General features: G+C 30.6%; 2 protein-coding genes and 1 long non-coding RNA gene across 4 annotated transcripts in view; 1 reads left to right on the forward strand and 2 right to left on the reverse strand.

The window, feature by feature from the left end:
• The window catches only part of LOC116345532, a 522-nt gene extending 346 nt beyond the window's left edge, over positions 1-176 (reverse strand). The window contains exon 1 of the long non-coding RNA XR_004201511.1: positions 127-176. This is a non-coding gene — a long non-coding RNA (uncharacterized LOC116345532). The remainder of the gene's footprint in view (positions 1-126) is intronic.
• A 6,435-nt stretch (positions 177-6,611) lies between these two features.
• LOC116345516 (cytochrome P450 4V2-like) lies at positions 6,612-8,566 on the reverse strand. The gene is made up of 5 exons (XM_031774950.1): positions 8,348-8,566; positions 7,742-8,256; positions 7,135-7,669; positions 6,919-7,065; positions 6,612-6,854 (listed from the first exon to the last, which is right to left on the reverse strand). The coding sequence occupies exons 1-5, from the start codon at positions 8,472-8,474 to the stop codon at positions 6,664-6,666; spliced, it is 1,515 nt and encodes a 504-aa protein (XP_031630810.1). The 5' UTR covers positions 8,475-8,566; the 3' UTR covers positions 6,612-6,663.
• A 4,640-nt stretch (positions 8,567-13,206) lies between these two features.
• LOC116345514 (carbonic anhydrase 7-like) lies at positions 13,207-21,123 on the forward strand. Of its 2 annotated transcripts, XM_031774947.1 has the most exons (9): positions 13,207-13,546; positions 13,688-13,884; positions 18,599-18,646; positions 18,777-18,941; positions 19,024-19,162; positions 19,236-19,341; positions 19,424-19,593; positions 19,674-19,731; positions 20,388-21,123. In XM_031774947.1, exons 2-9 carry the CDS (start codon positions 13,854-13,856, stop codon positions 20,817-20,819), a joined length of 1,149 nt encoding a protein of 382 aa, XP_031630807.1. In that variant the 5' UTR covers positions 13,207-13,546; positions 13,688-13,853; the 3' UTR covers positions 20,820-21,123. The 2 variants fall into 2 exon arrangements, with proteins under 2 accessions (XP_031630807.1, XP_031630806.1); XM_031774946.1 differs by having other exon boundaries at positions 13,207-13,884.
• Positions 21,124-22,119: the final 996 nt, after the last annotated feature.

Below are 22,119 nucleotides of genomic sequence, written 5' to 3' on the forward strand. Positions count from 1 at the left end.
TATTACCTTCCTGGACGTTCCGATTACCAGATTGGTTGATATCTTGTGCACATGAGCCTATTTTATAGTTGGTTTTTATAAATAATATTAAACAATATACATGGGTATTTCATGTCGATTCCTTACCTGTATTACCTTCCTGGACATTTTGATTACCAGATTGGGTTATTACTTGTTGTGTACTCCAACCTATCAAAAATGATAAAGAATATCTTGTTTACATAATTAAATATGTATGAATCTTTTAAACTTATACTTGTTTCTGTCTCTTCGTTGAAATTTGAATATCCTTCTTCTTGGCACTCATCTATCGTACCAAAAATATATAAAAATCAAAATTCTAGCATAAATATATTTTTTTTAGTTTTTTTACATAATATTGTATATTTCATTTAGAAGACTCTATTATATAGAATCTGTATTACAGATATAATATTTTCGCATGTTTTTTCTCAAGAGCGCCTGTATGAATATTGTTACAAAGGAATGAAGAAAATGTTGTGATGCCAATTTATTTATTTTTTTGATATGGAATTTTGCAACACTTCACCCCTGTACTTTGATGGTGCTCTTGAGAGAAAGCATTTTTATTTGTATTGACAGTGTTTCTGTAATGCGACAGTTAGGGTGAACTAGTTACATGCTACTCGTGCACTTAAATGAGAAACTTTTCATACCTCCACTTCCATATGTATCGCTGCATATATCTGGTCCTAAATTACAAATATATCATTATTTACATGACTCTGCCAATTTAAAATTAACAGTTGTCATTTTTGTATTGTAAAATTATATCTTGCAGCGTTTTGAAGCAATTACTGACACGAATAAAACACATGTATTTTTCTATCAAACCATACAAAAAGTTAAACTTGCCTTTGGACGGAAATGAACAACATGGTAAGTTCCCTCCGCAAGTGTTGGAGCCAAAAATAATCTTTAAAACATTAAAATTTCATGAAATAAAATCAATGGTTTAATCGTTTAAAGATATTATTGAAATTCTATCTTTAAGTCTTAACTCAAAATTAATAAAAACCTGAATTGTAATTATTCCAATTAAAAGTATCAACATCAGCTTCATTTTTGACTATGATGAAGTTTAAGCGTACAAATCCTCATTTATATACATATTTTATCGGTGAAAATCGCTCCGAAAATAAGAGAAATTGAATCGCAATTTCTGTTGCAAGATTTTTTCTGCGTCAAATCTGAAGAAATTTCGATGGGGTTGCATTTAATGAATTTTTAATTACGAGATATACATTCTATACGTGCGTCAATCAAATCCAGAATAAAGTTGAAATTCTGCTTCTTAATGCATAGAAAATGTGCAATTATTTTGCGTATATATATTTTTTTAATTTTGGATAAATTTTTAACAGATGTTCCTTTTTATTGATATCACAGATATTACAAAATACTTTACGTCTTCATGGTTTCATTCTTGGTTTCACAATAGAAATATGATAATTGAAAGATCTTTTCAAAAAAGGAGAATTTATTTTGATTGTAGTTTTAATTAAATATGGTATAACTGAGTTAACTATGAAATGCACTGTAAAAGTTATTAAAAAATTTAAATAATATGCTCATAAATACTCGGGTACCACTGTAGAAAATGAGAAAGATGTTTTTTGTGGAGCCGATGAATCCGAGTGATTCTTTCTCTAGGATTGGAGATCATAACTATCTTTTGTGGATTAGCAAAAAAAGAACAACAAGTAGTATTTTATATTTTAATTTAGTATTCAATATGACATAATGATGCAGACATCATCACACGTCACTTTCTCTTTTAAAAAAATCAATTAATTTATACGTTTCTGCATACGAATCCACCAAGATTGATGAACAGCAAGAAATTAAGATTGACAATAAAATTGATATGATTGTGCGTGAAAGATATATGTCTACAGATTCCAAATGTTCTTCCAATTTGTTTCCGATTTTATTAAATCATTGGTTTGTATTTGAACAGATTACTTACACATATGATTTATGTTTACATTTCAAATTATACCATGGCACCATATGATATGAGACCAAGACCTGAAGAGAAATAATACCTATTATGATTGAAAAGCAAATCGAAACACTGCTATCGATGTGTTTATAGTTAATTAAATTCCTCACACGGCTTCCTGTCTCCAAATTAAAGCAACAAAGTGTGATTGTTATTTAAATCAAATCTTACATTTGAAATTGTAAAAAACATATCCCAAGTCTGCATAGGGCATAGGCCACCTGTAAAACATTATCAGTGGCATATTGAAACAGATGTAAAAAATTCTCTTCCTCTTGCACGTGCGATATGTTGCTGAAATTGGTTGACGCACGAAAAATACGAGTGCTATTGCAATCAAAATACCGCCGATTGGGTTAAAAATATTTCGTAAATATACCTTCAAACAGATTATTCTTGATTGCAATGATATGATCTGCTTCTATTTGCCTTAAATTGGTTTTTTTTTTGAAAATAAATTAAATGAACCGCACATATGAAATGGCGTATATTGTTTTGCATATTATTTATGCAATACAAACGTTCTGATGGCTACCACGGCCACACGACGCACTTGCATAGGATTCAAGATGTGATGCAACACTTTAAAATGCTTTAAATTAAACAAATATAGCGCATTGAACTCATTTTGGTTGAGTTTCATCTATGTGTACGCCCCTGGTATTGGCCACTGTTGCTATAGGTAAAAAAGCCCCGAATACTATATTACAAGAATAAAGATATTTTCTTCATTGACGCACGGGGCTGTAATTTTGTAACAAAAATTTCTCATTGAAATGTTCTGCTGGGCTGTTTCATTTCTTTAAATTATTGTAGGAAGCTTCGGATGTGCATTTCATCTCAGTTCTTCAACTAAGCTATATGATTCAATTTTTGTTTTAAATTTGTTTATAAAATTGATACTTATTTGTTTAAAGTGACTTTTTATTCAATTGAAAACAGTGTATCTATTCTATTCAATTATTTATTCTAGATTGAGAAATAAAATCAATTTCTTTCTGGAATCTAACTTGTATTCTTCATTATTTAACAAAGAACATAGAATTAAAGGCCATTGCATTTACGTGTATTGAAAGTAACAATTGAATGTGTGATAAAAAACAGGAGACAAATATTTTTAATTTAAAGAATCAAACCTAAGAAAAAAATAACTATGAATTGATACGAAAAAGTTACCACATGGATTTCCATATTCTTGTGAGGTACAACGGGTTACAGATTTACCAGCATTGAAATTTTAATGTTACTAACCATTACATTAACATAAATGTCTGTAATAGTTAATAAAATTATAATAGCTATTAATGTAATGCTAAAATCTAACATTACAATTTCAATAGCTAATACCGGTAATGTCTTGTTACAATAACAATGTGTTATCCGTATTGTTAAAAATCTAACATTAATATTGAGACTTTTCAACACAACTTTAAGTTGAAAATATATTTACAATAGATGGAGTTTATGTCTGCTCTAAGGTCAGCATTGAAATTGATTGGGTTCATGAGAAATTTCAATAATGAGCTTAGAGCAGACACAGACGCCGTCTATTGTAAATATATTTCCGACTTAAAGTTGTATTGAAAAGTCTTATTATTAATGTTAGATTTCTGACATTAGCGGCAGCGTTGAGTAACACATTATTATTGTACGAAGCATTGCCAGTAATGTTATAAGAATAGCAATAGCTATTACTGGTAATACTAGAATCTAACGTTACAATTGTAATGACGTTACTGTAATGCTTCGTTACAATTGTAATGTGTTGGATTATTGGATTTGGACGGGGAGCATACTAGGTCTACTTTTCAGTAATATCCATAGTTTCTCGTTGCTCAGGTTAATTTACCTATTGCAAGACGCCCGTTTGAGTTGGGATGCTACTAGACTGCCGGGGTTCCATCTGTTCGGCACAGTCGCCCTTGCTGTTCGGCAGGGCCTAGACCATTGCTTCACTTAGGACCCAACTCACTGCAGTTGTTGTGAACACTCTTTACTCTACCATACTCTAGATGGCGCATTGTAATGTGTCACTGCAAAATGTAAATCTGTACAACGGGTATATTAAGCGGGTGACACATGTATGAGTTTGGGGACTTTTTTATGCGAATCTTACTGATCAGCGCCATTATTTGGTGAACTTCATTTAGTTCGGTAGCATTTAAACGAAATAATGCCACGGCTACACACAGTTGTACGTCAGTGAATGCATAGATATATGCTCTCTTCATTCTTTCATTCCACTGTTATACGTATCTCACTCGTCTACAGATCTATGTGACCATGTTATTGTTGTTGTCTTTTTTCCCTTTTGCGATTCAATGTATATTGAGTTCGCCGACTTCATGTAGGATGGCGCTGATCAGAAGAATTCGCATTTTGACTCTTCACAAGGCTATCTTCACTGCTGGTTTTACATAGTTTCATTCTTTGTGATGCAATTTTTCTGTGTTTAATTTTTTGTTACTCAAAAATAACTTGAGCCATATTCTAAAGCATTTCATTGTAAAACACTAGGGGGTAGACACGTGGAATAGGATTAGACTTTTTAGTGTAAAAATTCGAGAAATTAAAGTGGAATAGAGAATTCAGTAGCTGGATTCACATGGATTCACTAATCCCGTGTATGGAATAGCGAAAATGGGTTAATTCAAAGTTTTTGTAATCGATAGTACAGAATTTGATAGAAGCATTGAACTTGTTTTGAGATAGTAATTTGTTCTTTTTTGAAATATTTTTTAGTTCAAAAGTCGATTACAAATTTAAAAAACAATAGATACTCTTTCTCAAAATTTTATTGATGAAAAAAATAATTTTAATTATCAATAACAAAATGTCATACTCCAGTATCGATAAATAAGTTTTCAACAAAGTGAATAGCGGCGAAATGTGACATCACATTTGACAATGAAATGACGGATTGGTGGAATAGTAGGATTAGTGTTTTTATATTGGAATCATGGTTTAATCGTTTGTGTCTCCCCCCTAGGTAAAACACGTACATTAATTGGAACTCATAAATGTCGAAACATCATTTGAAGAGTATTCATATTGTTCATACATTGTTTTTTGGATATAATATTTGTTGACACGCGAACATATTGCATATACAGGGTGGCGCATATAATCGGGTTTTCCAGGGGGATGGGAATTTTGAAAAACCTTTTGGAGGGTATGTTAGGGGTAAAAAATAGAAAATTTCTATAGTGAGCAGAACTTTGAATTTTTCCCCAGGGGGATGGGGGATGGGGGTGCCCCCAATTTTTCAAAAGTTCATCGGATCAAAAAATAATGTACTACAAAGTTGTTCAGAATGAACGAGAGAAATTTTTTTGGACCCCTGCCCCCCAAGTCCCCTCACCTCTTAAGGGAGTCGGGGGTCAAAAACCCCCAAGGTGTGATTTTTTTACCTGAAACCCCGAAATTCGGAATCAGCATGCAAAATTACCTTAGAATTGATATTTTTCTCATTCACCACTGTCACACTGTCTAGACGTTGAGCCGGTCCGATTTAGATTCGTCTAGTAAATTGTGGAATTTTATTTAAAATTTTATGTTTCGAAATAAATCACAGAAATAGTCATCAATTGTTTAAGACGAATCCAAATAACAATAAAAACAATCTATTTTTATTGATATGAATTGAACTCTTGCGTTTTATTTTCTTCAAGATTATTCATTAAATAAAATGCCAAACTCTCTTGCATATTCATTCAATCTTCATTCAAGAAATCATTCTTGTGTATGAAATTATCAACATATTATGGCCCAAATACGGTTTTACATTTGATCTAATTATTATAATGACCGTACAAATCAATTCTAATTCGATTATTTAAATATATCCAAAGAAATAAAAATGTGAAAATATGCAAGCCTCCTTTTGGGTCAATAGTTGAATTATGATTTCAGGGGAGAATGACCTCAGTACAGGTTCTAGCTCGGTTTGATGTTTAATAACAACAAAAAAATGTAAATTTGCATGGAAATTTATTACGTAAATCTTCAATACGGCACAAATCGAAAACAACTGCATTTTATTTCAATAGCTGTTTCGAATGCCAATCATTTATTTTATACCAAAAAAAAAGAAATTAGTCTGTGCGGTCCGAAAGGTGTTACTCACATATTTTTAATATCAAGATATTTGACTTATTTTTAACCATGTGTTGTGTTAATAAAAAACAGAAATACAAATATAATCAAGTATACGTATTGATATAATGCAAAAAATAATAAGTCGAAATGTTTTCATTACATTTTTATAGAATTAAAAATAAAACCAGAATTCAAACTGTTTTTTTTTAAATATTACGTAAAACGGTGGCTTTATTATTATTACAACATCCATTTTTGCTGTCTGCTACACCCTATTAGATCGCCGTAGTACTAATGCGGTAAGGAGTGGGAAGCAATTACTCAAGTAAACAAATTATATACCATGCCATGAACATAGAGCGTGAAGTTGTCTAAGAACTCATAATGTTTTATAGCTTAATAGATTAGGTACATGTATATTTGATTAGTTTTTTTTTATTTTATTCAAAATGTATTAACATTACTTTCATAATTACGAAATATCTGATAATAAATTTATTTTCCTTTATTAAATTGAAAAGTTCTTGTACATCAATCATTTATATAATTTGGCTTTCTCGTTTCCATTCACGTCGTTCAATACGAATGGCATTTTTATTGCCAATTTTCAAAAGAAGATATGGTTTTATAACTACATCTTGCATTCGAAGATCAGTAGTTAATTTGAAACGTCTTAGGATGTGTGATAAAGCTATTTTCATCATCGTCCACGCATAACGATTTCCAATGCCTGCAGAATTGAAAGGAACATTCATAATCAAAAATGAAATCTTCAACTAATTTATTTAACATACAGTTGCGCGGTCCGGCTGAAAATGGCACCGATAAATACGGATGCCAATTTGCACAATTTTCGGGTAAAAATCTCTCGGGATAAAATTCATTGACATTTTCACCATAGTATTTTGGATTTTTGTTCATTCGAAGTACGTCCAAGAAAACTTAAAAGAAATGTTGTGTATTAAATTTAAATCATCATTTTTTTTGTACATATCATTGAGTCTCAGTACCTTGTGAACCTTTCGGTATGATGCCACCATTAATTGGAAAATCAGCGGTACATTCTCGTCCTATAAACGGGGCAATGGGAAAGTATCTCAACGCTTCTTTTATAACCAATTCCGAAAAACTCATTCGTTTCAGATGGTCATTTGTGACCGGTTCATCAACACTTTCAAATATTTCTCGCATTTCGTCAACAACGCGCTCTTGATATTCTTGGTGTATTGCCAGCATTATTATTGTCCCAGACAACACTGTTGCCGACGTATCAACGCTTGCAATAAGCATCGTATCCATTTCTTCATAAACTTCTTCCATGGTCCATTTTTGTTCAAATTCCAATTGTAAACACTTTTGTAGAAAATTTTGACAATTTTTCTCTTTTGCCTCGTCCAATTCATTTTCACCATGTTCCAACTTTTCAGCCAAATCCATTCGCTTAATTTCCAATGTGCTTCGACTGAATTGATAAAATTTACGAAATTTTTCCACATCCGTTTCATAATTTTGCGTAAATTTATAGATGGGATTCCATTGCCAACACTTTTGTGTAAAAAAAAACGTATGATTTAATACGATTCATACATTACCTTTTGAGTACGATTCATACATTACCTTTTGAATACGATTCTGAACGTCTTCCATAATTTCGATGATTAAATTGTGAATTTCATCGCCACGGCCATTTTGCATTGACAATTTGGACCAATTTAGACCAAACGATGTAGATAGAACCAAATCCATTGATACATTGAAGAAAGCACAATGTATGTCAATATTGCTATTTAATTTTCGCTCCAATAAATTACACATTTTGTTGAATTTTTCGTTAAAAATTGGCATGAAACTGTGAACCATTTTTGAACCAAGCGTTACATTCAATGTACGACGATGATCTTTCCAAATACTTGGATGTGCCGTTAATAAACCGGTGCGATTGTTTAAAAAATCGTACGGAAATGCTTTTTTCAAACATTTGTTTGATGTTAAAATCGCTTGAAAATCCTCCGGTCGATCAACATGAAATAATCGCATGGGGCCAACCCACGTATAGGATAATTCATTTGTTTTAAACGATTCGAAAATTTGTTCATTGTTTTTTCCAATAAGATTAAATGCTGTACCGATCACTGTTTAAAGCAGATTTGAAAAAAAATACAAAATTCACAAAAAAAATTGAAATTAATACGAAAATCACAAATAAATGGAAATGATTCTAACCTGGCCATCCTTTAACGTGATAAAAGTTTTTTAGTTTTGTTTTATTTAAATACACCTTCCAACACTCGACAACTAATACAAGAATTAATATCGCTAGTGAAAGTGCAGAAAAAACTCCACCAAACATTTTTTTTTAAATAAAAATTTAGCTTTCGCTCAAATTTAATAGAATTATAGGTTTGGAAATGAATGTTCTCTCTGTGCCTAAAACCAGTTACCTTTTCAAAAGACACGTTCAAACTGATGGTTACCATCGGAGTTTTGTATTTATGATTCAATTCAATAGTTTACAAAGATGTATTATTTTTGTTTACTTATATCTCAAATACTACGCACTAGTCAAATGATGTCGTTCTTAATATTTATTTTTAAACCATTTCGAATGTGTTATGAACAAGTAAGAAAAAGTACTTGGAATTTTGAAGCTCGGTTTAAATTCAAATACAAGAATATCATTTTCGAATTCTATAGAATTCATAATAGTTTCAATGGGTTTTGGGTAATTCAACGGCATTGATAAATGGGAATTATATTGCTGATGGAAGAATAAGAAAAAAAAACCAAAATGAATATATTATAGACGTGTTAACCATTACACCTCTTTTCACACGATGATCACATTGAATATTACAAATCATGGTGTTTCAAATAATTTTTTTTTTAGTATACTTTCTTTTGCGTCTTCAGTTTCAAGTTGAAACTTTCAACGATATAATACGTTCGGATGCTAACATACTTTAACGAATAATACTATTACTTTAATATTTACTTATTGGAATATTTTTTGTTTATTTTAATGGCACTTTAACAAAAATTTACATGTTTCGACACGACGAACAACCATATCTCTCGTTTCATCAGTCTTTTTTGTTTACGATTTTTTTTGGATCAACATAACATTTTATCATTTTCGTGCAATTTAAAAAGAAAATAAAAACATTATTTTCTTAATGTGAAATCAACCACAAATGATTATTTTCAACTTATGATTTAAAAGACGTGAAAAACTTAAAATATCGATAATAGTAGGCACCAATTCGAGTCGTTTCTCTAAACATATGAAATATTTAATTTTTGACGCTTCTATTTTCCTTCGTGCTTTTCAAGCGGGGATAGATACAATAAAAATATTGATTGACTCGCAATGCTTTGAGAGAGTCAAACTTTTGAGTTGTGAGGTGCAGTGCTTTTAAAAAAATCGGCCCTGGAGTAATTTGTATTGCAATAAAACCTGCTGCGAAAGCGTAAAAGAAAAGAAGTTCATAAATGTTTGAGAAACGATTTAAAAGTGCCTGGAAGTAGACAATATTCATACTTTGGAGATATTACTGTGTGAGTGAAACGAAAAAGCTTCGTTCAAACGATCCGTTACAATTTAAAGAACACTGTAGAAAGATATGTTTCGATCAAAATGAGATAAAAGGACCAAAGTCTTTACTGTAAGAAGAAGAACGAAACTTTTCATAATCGAGTTTCCTTAATCAATTAAGTTCAAGCGAGTAATGTATTTCTATAAAATCTCTCGAATCATCATATAAATTGTTTTGTCAATAGCCAATGTTGAATTGGCACTATACCTATATCATAGTTCGCGATTGAATTGCGTATGTTTGCTTTCAAATCAACTTGACTTTTAATTTCATTTCCTGTCCGTCGAATTAAACATGTAGTTTAGTTGACATTTTTTTCCTTAATTCCCTTTCTTTTCATCAATTTAATCATTAATTTCTTTCTCTGAATTGAAATAGACAGGTTCTACATCTTAGTTAGTCATCATTTTACTTTCAATAATTCAAATCAATGATGAACAAATAATAATCGAAAGTGGATTAAGTGATAGTTGCAAAACAACGAATAAGCGCGCAAAAAACAAATCGACATATGATTCACAAATAATAAATAGGTACTTTAAATTGTCATCAACGAAACTGAAACATTGAGAAAAACAAAAATTAGGCTGTTAAATTGGGTCACCACTTATTTTAGCGTTAAAAATCGCATTTGTTTACTCCTGCGGAATTGATTGCCAAAGTAAATTGTAAAAGTATGAAGAATTCGCCGTAATTTTTTGTCTCTTGAAATCGCGAAACAATCACTGCATTGTATGTGAATTTCTGCAAATATAACGACGCACTTGGTGGATTTTCTATTTTAACGGTAGAAAGCAAACAGTAATTACATATAAAGCTACTTCATTTGCTGTCTCTTCTAAATTAACGTATTATAACATTTAATTCTATTCTTCAGTTCGTCTCTTCGTTTCTGTCTTCCACGTTCTTCTTGATTGTTTGATGTTGCAATGGTTAGCATCACCAAAATACCAAAATGGAAAGTGAAGTGGTTTGGCAAAAAAGTGATTCGAAAGTGTTAGCAAACATGTTTCAATTTTTGTATGAATCACTTTATTTATTCTTTGTGCTTTAACAAAACAGCGGTACTCTAGTTAACAATCAAATGGGCAATTCAGTTTTTTTTAGATCTTTGTCATGTAATTATATATCATTTTGTGTTCTTATATGTACAAGCAAAGAAATTCATCTTTCAATTTTAATATTTTTACCTTTTTGTATTTACTCAACATCCAAAACGAAAATTGATTGAGCCGCTTTTCATATTCGCGAATTCTTTTTGTGTGCTTGCTACCAAAGAGTTGCCATTTGGTACAAATTGCAAAAACAGTTATGCCACAAATTTTCGCAAAACTGTTCATTCCATTATGTTGACTATTATTATTGTTTATTTCTTTCTTTCTTTTTAGCCCATGTTCTAATTGTGCAATTGTTTTTTTTTAAAATAGCCCATGAACGTGATTCATAATTCAATGCTAGCCTCAATACTTTGGTTATATTTGTTGTCCAATTTGGCGTCCACGTCCTGTCCACGTATATTGCTTTTAATTATTTAAACAAACTCTTTGTGATTTAATCGAATTGAAATCAAAACAACAAGATATTCCAGACTTCTTACTTTGATACGAATACGAATTCGCACTTTGAATGGCTACGATGAAGTCTCAAATCATTGGGAGTGACCGGTTCGGTAACTTCAAACATATTGTTAAGTAAGAGAAAAAAAATCAGGTTAAGAATGACAGAATAGTTTTTCAAGACGAGAAAAAAAAATCTTATTACATATTTTTGATGTCCATTGTACATGCTTCTTATTTCAGAATTATCCAGAGACTGATATGTCATATCGACAATCATCGAAGAATTGAACACTTGTCCAAAATTGCAATGACATGGAAAGCGTTATATCAATACCAAAATATGGTATAGGTAAAGTTTCACTGATAAATGATTATTAGCACTTTCATTCTCTGGGTTGTGTTTGATATTGTGGTTTATGTGTATACAAATTCTACATAGAGAGATAATAAATGCTGCCAACAATGGCCAAGCAAAATATTTTGGGTGTATACTTAGCAAATTTTAAAATGTCTATACAATAGAAGTGATTGTTATAGATGATTAATCAAAGTCTAAGCGTAATGTATGGCTTGTTTAAGTACCGTTTCAATTTTGGCTACTGTAAATGCTATATATGCATCATCAACGTAAAATTGCCGCTCATTTAAATAACTATCAATTTTGTAAATTAAAGCTGGTTCTAATATGACAATAGCTCCTTTAATATGTTAAATCATTGAAAAACGAAACAGTGAAACACGAATAGTGTTATCATTGTTTGCACTTTGAAAGGCTGACACTTTATTTCGATCATCATTGGATATTTGCATCAATTAAAAATGTTGATTGGAAACACGCAAACATTTTTATGAACCAGAATTTTACAACATGATCACATGTTTCAGTTAATTATTATTAAATGCCAGCTTATCTATCATCAATTGCAGAATAGAAGCGAAATACATTTTAATTAAAATGGATTGGATTTGCAGACGAATCATCGAATATAATATAAAACACCGGAACATGAATGACCATCAACATAAGATGTTAAATGAAAAAATTTACAATAAAAAAATAATAATTGCACAAAAGTAATAAAGAATAAAGACCAAAAAAATGTCGGCGTTTGAGAGATCTTCTTGTCACCGATGTTTTCAGAATAATTGCTTAATATTAGTATCGCTAAGAATTAGAATGGAACTCATATTTGGAGTGATACTTACACACTCAACCATATACAACATACTGCGTTGAATTGAAACTTCCACTTGACGGGTACTCTCTCTCTCTCTCTATTTTACTATACTTTGTATTCATTTTGCTGACAATTGTTTATTATTTTATTATCTTAAACAATTGCTGAAGTTAAAATATAAACGCTGACTGAGTCTGAGTTAATGAACAATACAAAAACCGTTTCCATACAGCAAATGTACCAGCATTTTAAATTGTAACAAATCGGATGAATCATATATTCGTTTTAAATGTAAAAAATTCGGTGAGTTAAATATTAACGTTGTGGAAGTGCAAATTTGAAAGTGCACGCTTCAGCTTAAAAAATGCTATAAATAGTATTGATTATTATACCATTGGCTAATAATGATAAAAATACAAAGCGATAAATAGTAAAATGCGCCAGTTCCAAGTTCATCATAAAGAAGAAGAAGAACGACATGTAGAGATCACCGAAAGCGGTTATGTGTGTATGTAAAATAATTCGACACATTCGTGTGTATACATACATACCCATACAAAAATCATACAACAACAACAAAAAAATCAAACTACATATCACGCATACAAACAATTTGTCTCGCATTCAGTGTCATATACAACAACTAAACGAAGCAAATAGGGAAAAGATCTGGCGACAGCGACAGCGACCGCAACAGCATAACAAAAAGTTGGCTCATCGTCATATTATTTAGCAATCAGCCGATAGAATTTTTTCCAGTTTACCACAACGTTTTGAAGAGTGCGGTTGTAAACGGTAGCACTTATATTTAAAAAAAAAAAGACACGGATTTTCTGTAAAATATCGCAAATCGTTAACTTCACTCTAGTTCGAAAAAAATATATATAAATAAATCGGTGTACCCTTTTAATGTATTTCAAATGGATTTTTTTCGATATTTCAGTTTTAATACATAACCAATTGCAGTCAATTGATTTATTTTATTTTTTCGGTTTTTGGATGAAAAAAGACTAGGCAACGCATAAATAAAAAGTTCATATTAAGTGTTTGTCATTTTCCACTCTACGATTGCGATGCAACAAATCTCAAAATGTACTGACAAAGTTGATCTATTTAACTAAAATTGTCAAGTGTACGATTATCATCGAATAAATGATCTTAATGAATAGTAATTTATAATGATTAGATCTTTATCTCAATTTTGAATGATATATTTTTTGTTGAATTCTTAAGTATTATTCGACGGTATTACATTGAAGCGCTTCTTAATAATTTGCATCAAATTTCTACGCCGGCGAAAAGCAAACGTTTTGTTATTCTATCAAATCATATAGAATCATTTGCAGTGTCTATATTTCATTCAAAACGCAGAAAGGAAAATCAACTAATATACAAAAAAATGGCTACATCTTTAATAAGTTTAATAGCAGGTATGAATAATTTACATTTTAAACGTATTGTTGCATTGGTTACTCCACCGTCATACGTCCTCAAGGAAAAAATTTAAAGGGGGGGTAATTGAAAAAAATCGAGAGGGGTAAGCAAAAAAGTGAAGTGTATTTTGCGAAAAGTGTACCTTTTTCGTTTTTTTTTTTTTTTGCTCCTCACTTTTTGGGCGAAAATCCCTAGCAAATTTAAAGAATTTTTCCTACGTTGAAAACAATAGTGAGGAGCAAAAAAAAAAAAAAAAGGTCCTCACTTTTTTGGCGAAATTCCCTAGCAAATTGAAAGAATTCTTTGAAAATTTTGACACTTCGTCAGGGGGGGGTAATCGGACCCCTCGGACCCCTGCTGAGGACGTATGTCCACCGTTCGGAATTCAGTCAGCAAAATCCTTGTGGTAGTTGCAATTGAATATTATGGCATGGTATGATTCTTGTTTCATTAGTTCAATATCACATTGAATTTGGGTCAACGAACAAATATACAATCCTTTTTTAAATTACATTTCAATCAATGTGATATCAAACACGGCCTATGTTTTTGAACTAGAAACAGTTTCATCGCATTTTATTTTAAACAGAGGATATATTTTATTCAGATTGTTACGTTTTTTCTGTTTTTTGGAACAATTTTCTTCGCTCCTAAATATTCTTTAGGAATATTCTACTTCTCTCAACGTTTCCTGAAAAACATACACAGAGAAAATAGCCTTATATTAATTAACGAGTCTTTAATATTGGGAAAAAATTTTTTTTAACTGACATTTAAAATAAATATGACCATGTCTCAGAACATAATCGTCGGAAAATTGAACATTTTGTTTGGATTCTTTCTCATTGTTTTGTGTCAAGTTCAAGTGGATTGTTTGCGTATTATGCATTTCAACTTTATAAATATATCTGTGAATAGACCAATTTTCGTTTATAGAGCCAATCATTGAACATATGGCATTCTAGTGCATTTTCAATTTCAATTTTCACACAATTTTAATTTTCCATAGAGCTACGTAGTTCCACCAAAGTAAAGCGGCTATATATATCTAGCAGGCTGAACAAGATCTTTTTGCATATAAAGTTGTACACAAAGCATATGTTGCTACTTCTTCGGTGTAGTTTTTTGCGTTTGCCACTTACTAAATTCATTGCTGGTTTGATATTAAAAAAAAATCATTCCCGAAAAGTAATTTCAGTAACTATCCATTTGATTTGATAGGCAAATTTTATAAACAATTTGATTTAAGCAAGTCATCAGAGGCTAAAAGATAAGTATCTCCTGTATAGAAGCTTTTCATAAGGCCTTCCCTCAAATCTTGGCAAAAAAATTGAATTCAACACAGTTGAAGGGATACATATTTTTGCTCCCACTATTTTTAATAGACATTTCCCTTTCTAAATCGTATCCAATTAGATCGATACGTGTCCTGTAGCACCTCTGTATTTATTGAAATCCCGAAGAATGACTCGATTGAGGGAAGAGACGCCGAATGTTCTTCTCTCTGTCCAAGTATAATTTGCCATCTCTTCGAAATAAACGTTAATTTTCACACCAAAAAAGGCCGGAAATTAATGCATACTCCCAATAAATTCAAAAATTGCATGCATACTTTACTCAAGAGATATAATTTTAGTGGCGACTTGTGGCAATTGGCACGTATACTTATTTGAACCACTGAAAATAAGACCAATTGCACCGCTAATCGAACATGTCATTATTCTTTATCCCTCAGTTCATGCAAACATTTTCAACATACCACCAAATAATTTAAATCAATACAGTTGACAGTTTTATTATTTACATATGCAAGAAAAAATTCAGAAAAAAAATAATAGACTACTTTTTCAATGTATAAACAGTCTATCCATTTCATTGAATGTGTTATGGCTTCAAAATGAACAATTTGACCACAAATGTAAATAATAGTCTCTATTTTAATGATTGCTTTTGAAATACATGCCAACAAATTTCATGCTATCTTGTCCAGTAATTTTCGCGGTAATTTTTCCATTCAATCAATTTGGTTTTTTCATTGACTAGTTTCGGACTTGTTTTTGCGCTATTTGACCAGCCTATTAAATGTGAAAGAAATTTATGTGTTTGTGCAAAAAATAATGATTTTTTATTTTTAAATTTTGTGTTATTTCGGTATCAATTTTTCAATTCTTTTTGATTCATTTGAATTTGTCAATTAAAATAATTAAATAATTATATTTCTTTCAAACCTGTCAAACTTACCAATTGCCACCTTCAATTTGACCTGAACAAAAGTCGACAAAACCAATAATTTCAAACATAATACAAAAAACACTTATACAAATTTGCATTTATTTATTTGTGATCTAAGGCAAGTCCTTACATTGTTAAACATGATTATTTATAGAAAAGAATAAATATCTGTAAGAGACTACCATTTCTATTATTTTTTTGCCACTTCATATTTGAGTGATCAAAGTCAAACTTCAATGCCAATTGAATGTCAACGAGTTATTTTTTGAAAAAGATATTAAATTCGCAAATGTTTTATTGAAAAAATTGGCTCAATCGTCCTTTGTGCACTTTGACTCAAATTAGTTTGATAACAATGTCAAACGACGATCTTTATTGAATTAAACATCTCAATTTCATGTAATGATGATTAGTAAAACAATGAGAGATTGTGCACTGAAAAACATGATATATTTACTTGAAAATGGGATCAATTACTTCATTAATGTACAATCTTTATGAAAAATATTAAACCGTTCTCCCATTTAAATTTAAATCATATCATTGATTCGGTTCTAGATTTGTTTTACTATGAGGATGTTCATTTCATATATGCATAAGTTGTATGTTGAATGAATAATTTTTGATCGATTGACGTAGCAGTAGTTAAGTAACCGAAAGCAATGAGGAACTTTATTCCAAAAAGATTTTTTTTTAAATTTACCGAATGATGTTTTGGTTAGCTATATTTAGCATTCATTTCTAAATTTAACTTTTTACGGTTTGTTGTTGTTATCACTGAGAAATAAAAGTGCATTTCCATCAAATAAAGTGCCCATATGTGTGATAGAAATGTTTGTATTTTAAACAAGATTTCAAGATTCTTGTTGGGAACAAAGTCAACAAAAAAACAAAACACACTATATATGAAGAGACATATTTGTCTGGTGCTGTCAAGCTTGTTGGATTTCATGAACGTGTATTTTGACAGTGAATAATTGTTGTGTTTTAAAATCGTTTAGCATATTTTCTACGCAATTTGATGCACTTACCTAAAAGTATGATTGATTTACATTTTCTTTTGATTTTTTTTTTTGTTTATCTGCATGTGGTTTTATGCAGCGCTAAATATATACAATTTGAATAAATTGATAAATTGTTTTGAGTAAAAGTAATGTCGATGATTTTAAATCAAATTATAACAACTTATTCTTTGTATCGAATATATGACGAAGCATTTTTAAATTGCGTTCAGTTCAATGGAATTTTGTTAAAAAGAATTTCCTGTGAAATGTATTGATTACATATTCGCGTGTCGTATTGTCACATTGTTGTATCAATCGTGACGGTTTGTTTGCGCCGGTTTAATGACAATGACATACCAAGTGATAATACTTATATTAAACTCATTGCTTGAAAATTGTACGAGTATCTTTCATCTTCATTTTGTTGTCGATCGCGAACATTGCATATGATGAATGATGATTTTTCAATCGAAAAATCGAAATATGCGTTGAAATAAAATGATTTATGAGACAACAACCTCACAAATAAAATTAAATAAGTAATGACATTTTGTTCGTAAAATTATTACATCTTCTTGCGTTCTTCAAATTTATCATTTAATTATCAAGACTTTCGCTAGCAAAATCAATCCACAATTGTCAAATGTCTCATAAAATATTGAGTTCAGTTCAAATGAATGCATCGGAGCCGTCATGTGACAATAAAGCATTTAAATGTGTGATTGATTCAATGATGGCATCAAATATGTAGAACATTGACAAAATTAGATCAAATCCAATCATTTAATTAAATACCCCGATGCATTTAGATAAAGTCACATGAGTCTAGTAAAATTAGTTACAATTGAGCAACGATATCTTCTTTTTTTTTTTTTTTGAAAAAATCGCATAAAATTTTCCAAAATAAAACTTGATTTTGCGGTCAGCCTTAACATTATTATATTTAGGTAAAGTGCATCAATCATGTGACACACGTTTAGTCAACAAATATTGAATGTATCAGTCCAAAGGCAAACAAATCATGTTTTTGTGGAATCGTATAAGAATTTTTCGCCGCAAAAAAAATGGTCGTGTTATAATCGTTATTTAAAATTATTGAATGTTCAAAAATAATTCAAATTATTTGCCTCGCAGCATATCGTACATTCGAAGTTCAATAATTTGAATGAAACCAAAGTCCACGTTTCCAACCAAATTATAATTTATAATTTCTACAACATGTAACCAAATGATTGACACTTTGAATCTGCTTTTGCTCAAACTTTTACACAATCATCACAACGATATATACATAAGTCACAAGAGATAGCAATACATTGTGATATTAGATTGAAATTGCGTATTATCGTTTATGAAATTCTGCTGGTGTATCACTTTTCCACCACTTTCCACTTTTTAAATATGGCATATTTTTAACAATTCCACAAGTTGTAATTTAAAAAAAAAAAATTTAATTATTTTCCTTTAATTTCAGTCTTCACAATTGTTCGTGCACAAGATTTTGGATATGAAGGTATTAAAGGTAAGCCAGATTAAAATGCTTTTTATTCATTTTTAATCAGCATTATTGAAATTCATCATAATTTCATGACAATAAAAAAAAAAAATCAAAATAGAAATGTAGTTATAATTTAAAATGCAATTGATTTCAGGTCCAAGCCATTGGGGCGAACAGTACAATTCATGTTTTGGCAAATTTCAAAGTCCGATCGATATCAATTCGTTAACAGTGAAACATGCTAAATTGCCACCCCTTATATTTAATGATTCAAATGTGCCAATTAGCAAAACAGTTATGAAAAACAATGGACATACAGGTAAAATGTTTTGGATTTTTTAAAATTTTATTTATTAGAAACATAGAAATAGAATTTTAATTTCGTTTTGATTTGATTTCAGTGATGGTGTCAATCGATTCAGATCAACGACCAACAATTTTTGGTGGCCCATTAAGCGGAACGTATGAGTTTGCTCAACTACATTTTCATTGGGGTGAAAACGATACAATGGGAAGCGAAGACTTCATCGATGGTCACAGGTAGTATTTCATTAAATATTTAATGGGCAACACAAAACCACTCCAATTATATCTGACATTTGATTCATTGCAGTTTTCCAATGGAGTTGCATATGGTTTTTTACAAGAAACAATATCGAAACGTTCGATCGGCTATGGAAAATTCAGACGGTTTGACGGTTTTGGCATTCTTCTTTCATGTTAGTGCAAACCAACATATTTTACATTTTCAAATTTTTTAAAACAATTTTCATCTCCTTCGATTTTGTTTGGACACTTCAGTTGGACGATGAAGATAATAAAAATTACATCGAAATTACTGAGCTACTCCCAAATGTGTCCGAGCCAGAAACATCAACTACCTTTACCCGCTTAAAATCACTCAAAGATTTGATATTAAACGATCTCAACGAATATTACACATATCATGGATCACTGACGACGCCACCATGGTTTTTATCTTTCCTTTTTAATTTAATTTTTCATTAAGAAATTATCGGAAATTAATCGATTTTACTTTTTGATTTTGCAGTAGTGAAGTTGTCACATGGATCGATTTTAAGCGATCAATTCCATTGTCACATGCACAGGTAAGGATGAGTTTCAAAAATGAATCATAAAATGTATTTCATTTTTTCAAAAGATGGAAGAGATGCCAGATGTATTGGCACAGTTGCTATTTACTTAGTTCATTCGATAACGCACGCATCGACGGTTTTTCGTGCAATATCATTGCTTACGTTCGCTTCAGATGTGTTCCTTATTTGAAAAACAATTTAGCATATCAGATGAAATGAGATATGCAAATGCCGTCCTGCTATGAGTTCATGGAACAATTTGGAATTTTAAGAAATTCTTCTTTTCTTCTTCGTTTTTTTTTCCAAACATTTATAAAGCGCTTCCCGGTTTCACCAATTTCTACAAAAAAATATTTTATTATTATTATAATTGCTGCAAAAATCTTAATTTGTGTCCTTGGTTGGATTTGGATATTACCTAACAAATTTTTGGTTTTTGGACCATTTGATTAGGTCACTGTTATTTATCGGCAAAAAATCAAAAATCTCTTGACAACGAATCCATGTGACAAACAATATTTATTTCTATAAATACAAATCAGACATGTTAATGAATTGGTTCAATAGACAAAGAAAACAAATCGATTATTATTTGCTTATTATCACTTATATCGAATTTAATTAAGCTAATTCACATCTTATTCGTTTTGGATTTTGTTTTGCTTCAGATTGAGGTATTTCGAACGATTCAAGACAATGAAGGGCATCATCTAACTCACAATTTCCGGCCTATTCAACCATTAGGTGATCGCGATGTATACCTAATAACAACACTTGATGGTGACGATGGTCTTTTTGGAAAAGACGATGCACGAATCGATGAACCGCCACAAAATTTGGATCATATCAATTCAGAATACAAACAAAGTACATTGACAGAATCAACAACATACAAAACAATTAATAATGGTGACAACAATGGACTTGACGACCATCCAATTCCTGAACAACGTCAAAATGATATTGAAACAACTACGACCAGCCATAGAAGACCATTCCACAGACCCAAAGGAAGTGATGCTAATTACATTGCTCAAGCAAATTTGTGCATTTTTATTAGCTTCTGTTCAATTTTACGGGCTTTAAGCTTCAAAATTTGAAGAAATACGGGGTATCGGCATAAAATTTATATTTAAGATAAGAACATATTTAAATTTAATTATTTTGAAACAATGTATGTATTTTGAGATTACCTTTCGGTCATTTCTCCTGATACTGAGACTGGTAACAAAAACAAAGCTCAAATGTTAACGTACTTAAATGCCAGTGTGCAAATGAAAAAAATGTCTCCAGAAAAATATGTATATCAAACAAACAGTTTCGACATAACCTCAGAATGAATGGAAACAATGTCATCGAAACATAGTACGATTTTAATACCACAGTCTCCATAAATTTGTTTCTCTAAACGAAAAATGAAATTATTAAAAAATTATTATATTATTTTTATTATTATTATTATTGTTATTATTATTATTAGTATAAGAGATTTAAGTAATTAAGATTTTTATTTTTGTTCCAATTAAAAGTATGAAATAAAAATAAAAGCGGTAATGTTTACGAAAATCATATTTATTCGAAAATCTAATGTACATAAATGGTATACGGCAATTCCGATGCAAGGACACTTTATTGTCATTGTAAACATAAACTACGGCTGTTAGCGCAATTCGTTTGGCATAGGTGAACTTAATTTTGGTCGAAATTTTCATCCGAAATGTCGTTCATCATTTTTGAAGTATCAGTATACTCAAATATGTAAAATAACATATGGACATCTATAGATAGGAAAAATTGGTCATTAAAAACAACTAATTATCTGAAATTTGTCAATTTTTGATGCTGAAAATGTTGATCAAACAAAAATCGAAAATGAAGCATAGAAATTTATATATTCCCAATACAATGGAGTCATTACTTTGAATACTTGATGTGTGCAAAGAGCTAACATTTTTATTCCCAACACATGGGTGCATCTAACCGCAAACACTATAGTTAAATCGAAATAAATTAAATTTAAACAAATTTTAAATGAATATTAAAATGAAGCTACAAACGGTAGATCTAATAAAAATAATCTAGCAATTCTGAGGCTAGAATCTAGTCATTATCATTACAGTTCCTAATATTCAATAAACGTATATTAAAATTAAACTTTTGAACGGTAATATATGCTTAAACTTTCGGGACTTTTCGTTTTGAAACAAGAGACTGGCTGTTTCTGCGATTCAAATCAAGATGGCGACATTTTGGATCAAACCACACAACAAAATTTCGGTTGTATTAAAAACTTTTTATGCACTGAGCTTTATTAAGCTGCCATTTGAATTCCCATGTATTTTGTTGTGTAAAAACATTCAGTTAAAAAACGAATTTGATAAACAATAACAAAACTGTACA

Source organism: Contarinia nasturtii, unplaced genomic scaffold (genome assembly GCF_009176525.2).
Source record: "Contarinia nasturtii isolate CC-2019 unplaced genomic scaffold, AAFC_CNas_1.1 Cnas_scaffold_1305, whole genome shotgun sequence".
Lineage (NCBI taxonomy): Eukaryota > Metazoa > Arthropoda > Insecta > Diptera > Cecidomyiidae > Contarinia > Contarinia nasturtii.

Coding starts and splice junctions, on each gene's coding strand:
- LOC116345516 (XM_031774950.1), bottom strand. CDS start 8,474: ATGTTTGGTGGAGTTTTTTCTGCACTTTCACTAGCGATATTAATTCTT. Junction 8,257..8,347: donor TCACGTTAAAGGATGGCCAG/GTTAGAATCATT, acceptor TGCTTTAAACAG/TGATCGGTACAGCATTTAAT. Junction 6,855..6,918: donor TTCAGCCGGACCGCGCAACT/GTATGTTAAATA, acceptor TCAATTCTGCAG/GCATTGGAAATCGTTATGCG.
- LOC116345514 (XM_031774946.1), top strand. CDS start 13,854: ATGGCTACATCTTTAATAAGTTTAATAGCAG. Junction 19,342..19,423: donor TTTTGGCATTCTTCTTTCAT/GTTAGTGCAAAC, acceptor TGGACACTTCAG/TTGGACGATGAAGATAATAA. Junction 19,594..19,673: donor TCACTGACGACGCCACCATG/GTTTTTATCTTT, acceptor TTGATTTTGCAG/TAGTGAAGTTGTCACATGGA.